This window comes from Lepidochelys kempii, chromosome 3 (genome assembly GCF_965140265.1).
Source record: "Lepidochelys kempii isolate rLepKem1 chromosome 3, rLepKem1.hap2, whole genome shotgun sequence".
In the NCBI taxonomy this organism is placed as follows: domain Eukaryota; kingdom Metazoa; phylum Chordata; order Testudines; family Cheloniidae; genus Lepidochelys; species Lepidochelys kempii.
Genome location: NC_133258.1, coordinates 105,379,189 through 105,392,255, shown reverse-complemented (window position 1 = coordinate 105,392,255; position 13,067 = coordinate 105,379,189). Strand labels below are relative to the sequence as shown.

General features: G+C 43.2%; 1 protein-coding gene across 7 annotated transcripts in view; it reads right to left on the bottom strand.

Annotated features, from left to right (window-relative positions):
• Nucleotides 1–13,067, bottom strand: part of ARFGEF3 (ARFGEF family member 3) — a 124,598-nt gene that overhangs the window by 108,886 nt on the left and 2,645 nt on the right. For all 7 annotated transcript variants that reach the window (XM_073337434.1, XM_073337435.1, XM_073337437.1 and 4 more), the window contains one exon: nt 12,932–12,986. In XM_073337434.1, coding sequence (XP_073193535.1) covers nt 12,932–12,986 — 55 coding nt within the window. Of the gene's footprint in view, nt 1–12,931; nt 12,987–13,067 lie in introns of those variants that run through there.

The following is a 13,067-nucleotide window of genomic DNA, read 5'->3' as shown; positions in this document are numbered from 1 at the left end:
CAAATAAATTGGTTAGTCTCTAAGGTGCCACAAGTACTCCTTTTCTTTTTGCAAATACAGACTAACACGGCTGTTACTCTGAAACCTGAATCTTAATGGAGTGTGTGTTAGCTGGGCCTCACACGCTTATCCAATCTGGAATTTTGGAAGGGTACCACAGCTAATATCCCCATTAAACATAAAGCAGACAAGCAAAAGAATACAGAAGACAATACAAGAACATTTTCATTTACATAATGTCCACCAGAATCTGAGTTGCCATCACAGAAGTGTAACGGTCCTTGTGGGAAAGACAGACTTGAATAAACTAGTTAATCTACTGTACAACCTAAAGCAACAGAGACTACAGAATTCATATTGGCTATCATAATTAAATAACTGTGAAACAGTCACCCATCTTGAGATAGTTTCTAAGATTATTAGCTGCTTTGCTATGCCCCTTAATAACATCTCTATTTAAATACAGACAGAGTCCAGCCAGCCAGCAGCTTGACACTACTGTCAAGATGAAAGAACATTAGGCACATAACGTACTATTGCTCAGAGGGTAGCAGTACTGTACAAAGGAAAAGGTGAGGAAAGAGCAACAAAGAAAACATACATCACAATATTAAAATGCGTCAGTCTGAGGACAAGGCCAAAAGAAATAACCAGGATGTCCTTAATCTCCAGCGGAGCTTCTTTTTGATACATTTCTAATTGTTTTCCTACCACATCCCTCCCAAAAGCTCTTCTTTCTTTGCACTGTGTGTACGATGGGTAACTGACTCCAGCTAACTCTGTTCTTAAGGAATCTGATGGCACACACAAATCCCAAAGGGCCATTTATTATAAGACAACCAGTATCCTTTATGTATTTATTACCTATTTTATTTGCAGCTATTAAGTTTCTTCAGTGTTTCTCCAAGAGCATAAGAGCGAGATTTAAGAGAGTATTAGCTGAAATAGAGCGTGAATGTGTGACAAGGGTCAGCGAATCCATCCTTATTGGTGAACCTTTTGACCCTAGCTAAAAGATTTCCTGTACATGCCCGGTATGCCATTTTAAAAGGCTAAGAACTTGGTCAAATCCAAACCAGTTCTCTCTAACAATGGAAAGCACTGCTCCGCAGTTAAAGCGATACCCATGACAAATCTTTTTTTCTCCGTCCATTGACTGTCCAGATTGCAAGCTCTTCTGGGAAGGAACCGTCTCTTAATATTTGTCTAGCACAATGGGGCCAGTTGTTGGTTGGGACCATAACTATAATAAATATTTTTTGCCATGCATTCACCGAGTACAATTCAATCAAACATTAACATTTCCATTATGTAAAAAGATTCCGCAATCTGCAATAATTTCTTCCAACCGATCATGACAATCTTAAGAGTTAACTCACTATTAACTACATTGTACAACACAAACATTTTCCATTGCCCCCTCCAGGGTTAGAGCCAGGAGCATATTTAGTGGGAATCTGGACTCTCCACAATAAAGGAATGAAAAACTCTTTCTGGTTAAGTCTCTTGTTTTGACACTTCAAATATTCTTCGCTCCCAGACCCTGCATGATGAGCTGGATGAATTCTATGCTAATTTGTCCACTGTGTAAGCAAACCTGGGGCCATACAATCAAAAAATGCTCAGAGGAGACAAGAGAGGATGAGTTGCATTTCCAATTATTACAGGCTGAGTTTTAAAAGGTTAGTCCTGTGTTTTGGGACTGCATTCAGCTTTAGCAGCAATGCAAACAGTCTTAAATCTTAGCAGATCTAAAGGATGGCTATTAAAATAAACAGAGTTGTTTAAACACCACATTTGCCATGCATTGTGCATTTACACTCACTGGGCCTTAGTGTATTCAACAATAAAAAAAGCATTACTTTCCTAAGCAAACAAGGATTAAAAGAAACCAAACATGCAATGTATTTTCTGTGCATTAGGAAATGGCCTGTTTTAAGCTTTTTTAGTCTGTAAAGTGGGGAGTTTAATATCCCCGTTAAGGCTCAGTGAAATTCAACATCACACAGAATCTGTGGCAGAGCCCAGAATTAACACAGATCTCCCACATCCCTTCCCTGTGCCTTAACCACAGAAACATCCTTTTTCCCCTAAAAGTGTGCAGATCCATCCCCAACATCTCTCTAACACCCTGAGAAGTGGCTGGCTAGCCAGCCCACATGCTATTAAAGGCTGTGATTCTGCCCGGCAGCCTGGGGAAGGCACTTGCAGCTGAATCATGATCAGAGGAGGAGTGTGCTAAACCAAAAGGTACATAAACAAAGAGGCAGAGAAGATAAGATGGAGGTGGACAGCAGCAGACCTGGTTGAAATGAGTCTGAAAAGAGTTACAACCTAGGAGAAGTAAAGGGCTAAGAACTGAGGGGAGGGGTCCACAACCAAACATCTGGTGAATCACAGCTGTTTTGAAGGGAACTAAATAAGGAACTTATCATTTTAAACTTCTCTGCTGATGAATATCAACAAGGGCTATGAAAACAAATGGTCCACGGCCACAAGTGGTCTGCAGACTGTATGAGCACAGAGCCTGTAGTATGCAGCGCACTGTAGACCAGCATCACAGAAATACATCTGACTGGAACTGCAAAACATTTGCCTTTCATCATTGAGAACGATGAACAGCTGCTAAGCTACTCGCCAGGGAGAAGTATTCCTAATGGTCTTATGGAAAATTCTCAGGCTGAAACTGATAGCAATGATAGAAAAATAATCTTTTCCTTGTGTTACATGGATTTCTGTGCCCATCAATGAATCTCCCTCCATCTTAGTTACTTCTAAATTCTGGAATGGGTCATTCCTTCAACAATGATCACTTGTGCAGCTAAACTTTTCCAACCAACATTAAACACTATCCCCCTCTGCTCCCAGGAATGATGGCCTGTAGGACAGGTGAGGCCCATTCTTAATGAAACATTTCTGGAGCTTCATCTACACGGCTGGTGCTAACAACAATTCAGCTGTGCTGGGGCTAGTAATGTTGGGAGCCCTAATGTAGATGGCATTTGTGGCTCCAGGAGCTTTTTCACCATTGTGATGATTAGTAGGGCCCTACCAAATTCACGGTCCATTTTGGTCAATTTCACGGTCATAGGATTTTTTTTAAAAAAAAAAATCTGTATAGCATAGGTTAAAAATACACAAAAGAAAGACCAGATTTCATGATCTGTGACACATTTTTTCACGGCCATGAATTTGGTAGGGCCCTAATGATTAGATATGGTCTGATATCAGTGGGAGGTTTATAAAAAGATCAAGGCCCCTTATTTGTAACTAAATTCTAAGTCGTCATTTATTATTCATTCAGTACCTACCATCACATTCAACATTATTCAGTGGGAAAATATGTTCACATTTAGGATCGCTGCTACTTTTGCCCTTTCCCCTCTTTGCATTCCCTTCCCTCAGGCAATTTCGAATTCCCACTTGCTCTTCCGATCCACTTACTCATCCCATCTGCTAAGTCAGTCCTGATGTTTAAATTGTCACCTTTAGGCTTTAGAGTCAATACCCCAGTGACATTAATAGGCAGTACAGGAGTTCACACATCTCAGATGCATTAATTCAGGCTATCTGCATACTCAGGCAGACAACAGTGCATAAGTTTACAAATGGTTCTCACTAGAAGATTATATTTGCAACCATAAGAGCTAGAAACTTTTTTTTTTTAATTAAAGTTGAGATTCTTTGGAATCTGAATATGCCAAGCAGGCCACAGAAATATGCCAAGCAGGATGGATCCAGCCTGCAAAGTGGGTGTTTGAAACTACCAGGCACACTAATCAGCAAGTCTACGGTGCTGCTGAGAGTTGCTGCCAGATTATTTTTTAAATTTGCTTGGTCACTTTTCCCTTTAACATGCTTTTATCAATTTATAGCTAGCACTGGCAATATCCAGTTTAGTTTTATTTGGGGTGTTGCTGTTGGGGGTGTATAACCTAACAAAGCTCACTAGAAGGAAGAAGGTGGCCACAGTATCATGGTTAGAGGAGGGGCATGGGAGTCAGGGCTCACGAGTTCTGACCTTATCACATAATTGCTTAGGCCAAATTTTTCAAAAGTATTCATTAAATGCGGATGCCCAACATAAAATACCTAAGAGTCTGATTTCTGTTGGTGCTGAGCACTAGTAAATACAGTTGAAATGAACTCACCCTCTCTGAAAAATCAGGGCCCAGATGTCTCTTTACTAAACACCAAAATTAGTGGACAGGTCTGAAAATTTCGGGATATCCTCTCTATGTTCCAGTTTACACATCTCTAAACTGGGCACCATAATACATGGCATAACAAAGTATTGTGAAGTTTAATAAATGAGTGCTTATAACGCATTTGGAGAACCTTTGCTGAGCAATGAAGGCATACTATATTATTCATGAGGCCCTACCAAATTCACAGTCCATTTTGGTCAATTTCATGATCATAGAATTTTTAAAATCCTAAATTTCATGATTTCAGCTATTTAAATATGAAATTTCACAGTGTTGTAATTGTAGGGGTCTTGACCCAAAAAGGAGCTGGCGGGGGTATTGCAGGGTTATTGTGGGGGGGGGTTTGCAGTACTGATACCCTTACTTCTGTGCTGCTGCTGGCAGCGGCGCTGCCTTCAGAGCACCACAGCTGGTGAGCAGCGGCTGCTGGCCAGAATCCCAGCTCTGAAGGCAGAGCCGCTGCCCGCAGCAGCACAATACTAAGGATGGCATGGCATGGCCACCCTTACTTCTGTGCTGCTGCTTGCAGAGCTGGGAACCCGGCCAACAGCTGCCATTCTCCGGCCACCCAGCTCTGAAGGCAACATAGAAGTAAGGGTGGGAATACCGTGTCACCCCTAAAATAACCTCATGATCCCTCTGCAACTCCCTTTTGGGTCAGCACCTCCGATTTGAGGATCACAGAATCTCAGGGTTGGAAGGGACCTCAGGAGATTTTCTAGTCCAACCCCCTGCTCAAAGCAGGACCAATCCCCAATTTTTGCCCCAGATCCCTAAATGGCCTCCTCAGGGATTGAACTCACAACCCCGGGTTTAGCAGGCTAATGCTCAAACAACTGAGCTATCCCTCCCCCCAAACGCTGGTCTCCCCTGTGAAATCTGTATAGTATAGGGTAAAAGCACACAAAAGACCAGATCTCATGGGGAGAGACCAGATTTCACGGTCCATGAGGTGTTTTTCATGGCTGTGAATTAGGTAGGGCCCTAATTATTCATTATGCTAACACCACACACTGATCCATCTCCTACCTGTCACTGTAAAAATTGAGGGTTAGATTCTCAGCTGGTGTGAATCAGCGTAGTTCCCCTGACAGCAATGGAGCTATGCCAATTTACACCAGCTGAGAACCTGAGCATGCATGTCTTCCCCCAGTGCCTCACCACATGCTAGGGGTGGGACACTACTGATACGCAAGTTCCATGTAATAGTTCAGAGCAAGGTCGACAGTGACACTTCTGTGGGTTGGCAGGAGGTAATAAGCCATTAAATACTCATTCTTGGAGAGAAGAAAAGTTAGATGAAAGGAACTTGACATTCAGGTAGTGAAAAACTTGGGGGTTGTGGAAATATACCTTAGAGCTCTGAGGAAATCACTTTAGGAGAAAAAAAAAAAAGAGTAATATTTTCTAATGCTAAATTGCCCGGTCAAGGTAGAAGCATTGTACACATAAAACATACAGGGCAAAAAAGACAAGTCTCCAAAGTGTACTGAGGGGTAAATTTTCGGTAAGGTGGCTTTGCCTTTTTATGTGCACAAAAATTTGCCCCAGCATTAACCCCCTTTAGCTATCACCGATGAAGGTTGAAGATAGCAATTAAAAGAACTACAGCAGCTACATTTCTGCATTAGTAAACTCATTCTGGTTCCTTCCTTTACAGGGGTGCTAGAACAATTTTTATAGTGAGGGTGCTGAGAGCCATTGAACCAAACTTCAAACCCTGTAGATAATGGAACTCACTTCAATCCAGGGGGTACTGCGGCACCCCCAGCACCCCTAGTTCCAGCACCTATGTACCTTTTACTCCACGGTATGGCTCACAGCCCTCACTAAGGGCCCATTTTCTATTTCAGTTCAGTTATTGTTAGTAGACCATTAAATATGACTGGAAATTAGACACTTAATAGAGAAGATGGGATAGCTCAGGTGTTTCGCAATAGGATATAGAGCTTTTCACCCTGAAGATGCCAGTAGGAATCTAGCTCAGCTGAGTAGCAACTAAGCCATTAGAATCAGAGGGCTGGCTGCTGGGCTATATGAAGTTATTAGGGTTGCCAATTTTGGTTGGCTGGATTCCTGGAAGTTTCATCACATGACAATCTTTAATTAAAGATTAATCTTTAATTCCTGGAGACTCCAGGCCAATCCTGGAGGGTTGGCAACCCTTTATCTTAGGCCACTTTCTCTTGGACAGATGTGGCCATTAAAAATAGTCCCTCCATTTTATCTATTTAGGTATTCATAAAGCCCCCACGTGATGATGTATTTATCTTCACAACCCCCGTGAGTTAGGGAAGCATTATCATCATTTTACAGATGGAGAACCGAGTCACAGAGAGGTTAGGTGATATGTCCAAGGTTGCATAGAAAGACACAGCACAACTGGGAACCAAACTCAGATCACTTTCACCCCAAGCCTTCCTGTCTTTCTATTCGATGCCCTCATTGGACAGAATGGGCACGTCGCCTTTCCCACCCCTAGGTGCTGTCCCCTTGGGATAGAGCTGAGCCACATTGACAGAGTAGTGTGAGAAAACCCATGTACATGTTCAGCGGGGAAATGAAAGGCCTCAGTGTCAGGAGCTGGGTATTTTTGTTAGGAAGTAAGACATTACCATTGCAGTCCCTCAACTGGGTTAATTTTCACAGTGGTTTTCAAGGATTTAACCCCTATTAATGTCAAGGGGAGTTGAATCTCCCTACTTTGTGCTGGGAAGATGAACCCCAATGGGTCTCATTTAAACTAAGTAAAGCTGTGACATTCAAGGCTGCCTCTCCTTCCTTAACTCTCCAACTCTGCTGAACACAGCTGGGCTGTGGGGAAAAATACACCTCAGGTTTTGTCCTGTGTAATAGGTATTTCATCTGGGAAGTGCTGAGGTTGCCTTGGAAGAAACCATGATCCAAAAGCTGCAGCAGACCTCACTCATTTGTTGCAAAGGCCTCAGGAAACCATTTGATCTAACATGCCATATGTTCAATAATACACAGGCGCAACCCAACAGGGTGAGCTAAGAATAGAACAGCAGGTGTACATCAAAATTGCCTTCACTTTGCTGGAATCGGGCACATCCTTAATGTTCTTCTAATGTAGTTTTTGTACACTCAATTTCCTTTGTTTTTTTAAGAGTAATCTTAAAGCCAATTGGAGAGCATCCCCTCCACAATGTCAAATCAGATCTCTAGATTCTTTGGGTCCAACATAAACCAGCTTAGCTCCATCTGGCTCACTGGATTTGATATAGTTAGGGCCCTACCAAATTCACGGTCCATTTTAATTAATTCCATGATCAGAGTATTGAAAAAAATCATAAATTTCATGATTTCAGCTAGTTAAATGTGAAATTTCACAGTGTTGTATTTCTAGGGGTCCTGACCCCAAAAGGAGTTGTGGGGGGGGGGTCACAAGGTTATTGTCATGGGGGTTGCGGTTCTGCTACCTTCATTTCTGTGCTACTGCTGGTGGCGGCGACGCTGCCTTCAGAGCTGGAAAACAGCGGCTGCTGGCAGGGAGCCCAGCTCTGAAGGCAGAGCCACTGCCAGCAGCAGCACAGAAGGATGGCATGGTATGGTCTTGCCCCCCTTATTTCTGTGCTGCTGCTGGCGGGGCGCTGCCTTCAGAGATGAGCACCTAGCTAACAGCTGCTGCTCTCCACCCGCCCAGCTCTGAAGGCGGCACAGAAGTAAGCGTGGCAATACCACAACCCTGTAAAACAACATTGCAACTCCCTTTTGGGTCAGAACCCCCAGTTTGAGAAATGCTGAATAGTATAGGGTAAAAGCACAAAAAAGACCAGATTTCTCAGGGCGGAGTGGGAGGAGGGGCAGATTTCACAGTCTATGATGTGTTTTGAATGGCTGTAAATTTGGTACGGCCCTAGATAGATTGTTAGTGAATGCAGTTCTTTCACTGACATTGTAAGACGACTGTATTATTGCCAGAATTTTGTACAGTATTCTTATTAGGCATAATAGTTCACCGAAAAGTGGCATGTAACAGCTCTACTGAGAGCTAATTGTCCACAGGTCGACATAATAATATTTAAGGAGTTATGCTATACAGAACATTATGTTCTTATGGTCTTGGAATTAAGGCAGGACACCAGGAGGTGGCGTGCCTCAGAAATGTTCCTTTCAGGCAAGAGATAACACACACCTATCTCCCTGTCTGGTCATTTGTGTATTGGATTCCTCACAATTTATGCCTATTTGTACTGAGCCACAGGCTAAATAAGTGATTGCAAAATCTATGAGAGGAAGTCTACAAAATGAAACAAACAGCTGGGCATATCCTGTTTATGAATAAAGACAAAGGATAGGACTTGGTATATCTTGGGGGGCAAAAAAAAACCACACTGGATCCTTCACCTAGGAAGCTGATACGTCTGTCTCACAAAAGGAGGGTCACCGCAGCTTAGCTATAAAACGCCACAAGGATTTTGGAGTGAGACAAATTCTACAAGATATGAGAGTATCTAGTCAGTCAAGTCTAGGCTCTAAATGCATGTTAAGTTTGTATTTTATACGTAACCATTTGTCTCCAAAACGTCTACTTGCCATTTCTTGAATCTCTGTCCTTTGTTAAATAAACGTATACCTCATTTCTCCGAAAACAAATCTAAGCACTGTGTATCAAGCAGAGTGGGGATCTGGGGTGGAACTGATAAGCTGGGGTGTACAGTTGCTTTGGGAACAGTGAATCTGTGAATGCTGCACATGACCAGTGGTCCAGGGGCAGGATACTTCAGGGAAAGGTTCGGAGGTCTTGAGGGTGGACTGTGCCTATTCCTAACCTGTAGAGTCACAGCAGAGCCTGCAAAGGCCTAGAGGGCAGTGCTTGTGTTGCCTGCGGGGTAGAGGAGAAGATCCCCAGCAGCCAGAGACAAGGCTTTCTCACGCTAAGGGCAAGTACAAGGTGCCTCACTGCCCTGGGTACTCCCAGGAAGCATCAGAGCATTCAGCATGGCAGCTGGTGTTTTGACACCTAGGGCCCAACACCAAACGTTTTATACACACATTCCATTTTTTATAGAAACAAATAATTACATCATTCCTGATAGATCTGTAGGTTGGATTTCAATTCACCACAGCTGAAGTTGTCAGGACTTCTGGTTCCAAAAAATTAGCATTTGCAATGGAAAAGCCAATTCACATTAATAATGCTGGGGCAAAAGAGTTCTTAAGCGATGATGAGAAAATGAAAAAGCTGATCTGTGGAAAGTCTGGCAATGAGGACAAACCTACGTAACACTACCACAAGGATTAGCGTGAAAAAAAAACAACTACAGTGAGCAAACTATGCCACAGATGGGAAGATAAAGGGCCAGCCTTACTCCTTCCACTTCAGCCATGGCACAAAGCAGGGTAAACTGACCCTAACAGGTCACCTGAAAATTACTCAGGTGTGGTGGAGTTCTCAGCTGGCATGAAGCAGAATAGTTGGCTCCTACCCCAGCTGTCCCCTGCCCTCCATTCTGATACAGACTGCATGTCTGGATGGGAGAGAGTGTCCGTGGGATGAAGCAGAGCAAGATGCACTCTGCCAGTTCTGTACAGACATATGGTTCCACAGGGATCGTATCCACTGGCATAAATCAGAGCAACCTCTAGGCTGCTTTAGTTTGTCCCTGGGCACACGATGAATTATAGAGGCATAACTGGATCTCCGATCCCGCAACTCTACACATACATTTGCCGAGTGCATCTTGGAAGAGTAACAAATCTGTTCCCAGATTCTCAATGTTCCCAATACTTTGCATTTGAAGTTATTAGAGTTGGTTGGAAATTCTGAGAATGCTGATGCATTGAAATTGAAACATTTTGTGGAGTTGGTTTGTTTTTAACAAATTTGCAGTGGAAATCTCTCTGTTTTCCTGCCAGCATGCCCACATGGCTCTTGGCAGGATGGCAGCTTTCTTTGATGGGGGGAAGCAGTAGATGTGGTATATCTTGATTTTAGTAAGGCTTTTGATATGGTCTCATAGGACCTTCTCATAAACTAGGGAAATACAACCTAGATGGAGCTACTACAAAGTGGCTCAATAACTGGTTGGAAAACCGTTCCCAGAGAGTAGTCATCAGTGGTTAACAGTCAAGCTGAAAGGACATATGGAGTGGAGTCCCGCAGGGATCAGTCCTGGGTCCAGTTCTCTTCACTATCTTCATAAATGATTTAGATAATGGCATAGAGAGTATATATATAAAGTTTGAGCACCATACGAAGCTGGGAGGGGTTGAAAGTACTTTGGAGGATGAGATTAAAATTCAAAATGATCTGAACAAACTGGGAAATGGTGAAATTCAATAAGGAAATTCAATAAGGAAAAATGCAAAGTACACCACTTAGGAAGGAACAATCAGTTGCACACATACAAAATGGGAAATGACTGCCTAGGAAGGAGTACTGCAGAAAAGGATCTGAGGGTCAGAGTGGATCAAAAGCTAAATATGAGTCAATAATGTAACACTGTTGGAAAAAAAAAAAAGCAGCAAACATCTGGGATGTATTAGCAGGAGTGTTGTAAGCAAGACATGAGAAGTAATTCTTCTGCTCTACTCCATGCTGATAAGGCGTCAGTTGGAGTATAGTGTCCAGTTTTGCGCGCCACATTTCAGGAAAGATGTGGACAAACTGGAGAAAGTCCAGAGAAGAGCAACAAAAATGATTAGAGGTATAGAAAACATGACCTACCAAGGAAGAGTGAAAAAATTGTGTATATGTGATAAACAGTAACAGTTTTCAAATACATAAAAGGTTGTTACAAGGAGGAGGGAGAAGAATTGTTCATCTTAACTTCTCAGGCTAGGACAAGAAGCAATGGACTTAAATCGCAGCAAGGGAGCTTTAGGTTGGACATTAGGAAAAACACTGTCAGGGTGGTTAAGCACTGGAACAAATTGCCTAGGGAGGTTGTGGAATCTCCATCATTAGAGATTTTTAAGAACAGGTTAGACAAACACCTGTCAGGAATCGTTTAGTTATTATGTAGTCCTGCCATGATTTCAGGAGGCTGGGCTAAATGACCTGTTGAGGTCCCTTCCAATTCTACAGTTCTATGATTCTATGACAGGGAGCCAACAGCCTGGAAGCCCTGAGAGCTCCAGCTCCTAAGCTCTCATCCCAGGCTCTTCTGAAACTCAGCTAGTGGGCTGCCACTGAGTGGGGCTCCCAGAATCTTGGTTCCCTTTCAGCCCATCAGGCGATCTGATGAGGAACCAGGAACCTGGAAGCCATGTTCCAAATATCTGAGGCCCTCAGGTTAGCCAGGACTCAGAGCGCTTCCAGACACCTGGCTCCTCTACAGCTCACCAGGCAGTCTGACAAGGAGCCAGAACCTGGAAGCCCTGGGAGCTCCAGCTCCCAGCTCAGCCAGGGCAGGCCTGCAGATTCCCAATTGCCCTTCAGCTCACCAGTCTGACTGAAGAGGAAGTAGCTTGGAAGAGTTAGCTCCCAAATTCCTAGGCTTGTAGCTTCTCAGCAGCCTAGGCTCCCAGGGTCCACGGCTCCAGGGCAGTCCACCATGCTGACTGCCCCAGAGCTGGGTCACCTGTCCCTTTCATGGGAGATTGTGAAATGTTTGAATTTTATTCCAAATCGGAATGAAATCAGCTTTCAAAATATCAAAATCCTCCGCAAAATGGAATTACCTTTCCCCAGCCCGCTGTACCCTATGCCAGACAATCCGCATACACCTCCAGACGATTGTAAGGGGGAAAAAAACATGCCACTGACAGTGAATTTTGAAGGCAAGCTCAGAGGTTTAGGGTGCAAGATGGCTCACAAAGGGGGTCTATAACTAGGCTTCTTTCTGAAAAAACTGCTCCCTCTGCTACAGCTCCAGTCACTTGGCAATGCTAGTGCAGGAAAGGCTCCTATGGCTGCTGCTATCGGTTTTAAAACCATTCTATTTGGCCCTGTTCTGACCAAGTTTCAATGATGTGGTAGTAAAAGCACTGGCAGCTGCCAGAGCCATGTCTAGCCTAGCACTCCTGATGTCGCTACCACCCGTGCAACTGCACCTGGGATAACAATGCAGCGAGATCTGTCAGGAAAAAAAAAAAGTCTTGTGTTGACAAGGTAAAAGCTTAGACTTGCTAAGGAACCCTAAAGGAACTTATGAACTAAAACTCAAACTGAAATGACAGACCAGGGATTTCAAACCTAAAAAGTGACCATTTGGAAACAATATTTCTTTTCTCAATTTCAATATACTGCTTGGCTAACAGTGAGAGTTCACTGCCACTTTATAATATGGAAGACCGAATAACTAAAATAATAATACTTAGCTCTTATATAGCATTTTTCATCAGGCGATCTCAAGGTGCTTTACAAAGGAAGTCAGTATCTTTATCCTTGCTTTTGTTGAACTTACTGAGGCACAAAATGATTCAGTGACTTGCCCAAGGTCACTCAGCAGGCCAGTGGCAAAACCAACACTAGGTTTCCTGAGTCCCAACCCATTGTTCTATCCCTAAGACCACACTGCCTGTCCCAATCTAATTTCCAGCACTCACTGAATGATCCAGATTTAACAATACAGTATATCAGACTGAAAGGAGCAGTGAGAATAAGCAGGCTTCCATCATGAGTGTCATCCTGCCACAGTCCAGCTTTCCTTTCTCACTGAACATCAGCAATATACTTCTGTCCGTTTCTGACCATTTTTGTAGGCTTTGCCAATACCCATGGCGTCACATGATCCAAGACATTTATGTTTCCTTACCTCAGCTTGTATGGAGGGATCTTGGTAGCAGCAGCATCAGAAGATTCCAAAGTTTCTGTATGAGTGAAGGAAAGAATAAGAATGTTAAAGGAGACAATGTATTCAGGATCTAGATACTGTACATTTCCACAGTTTT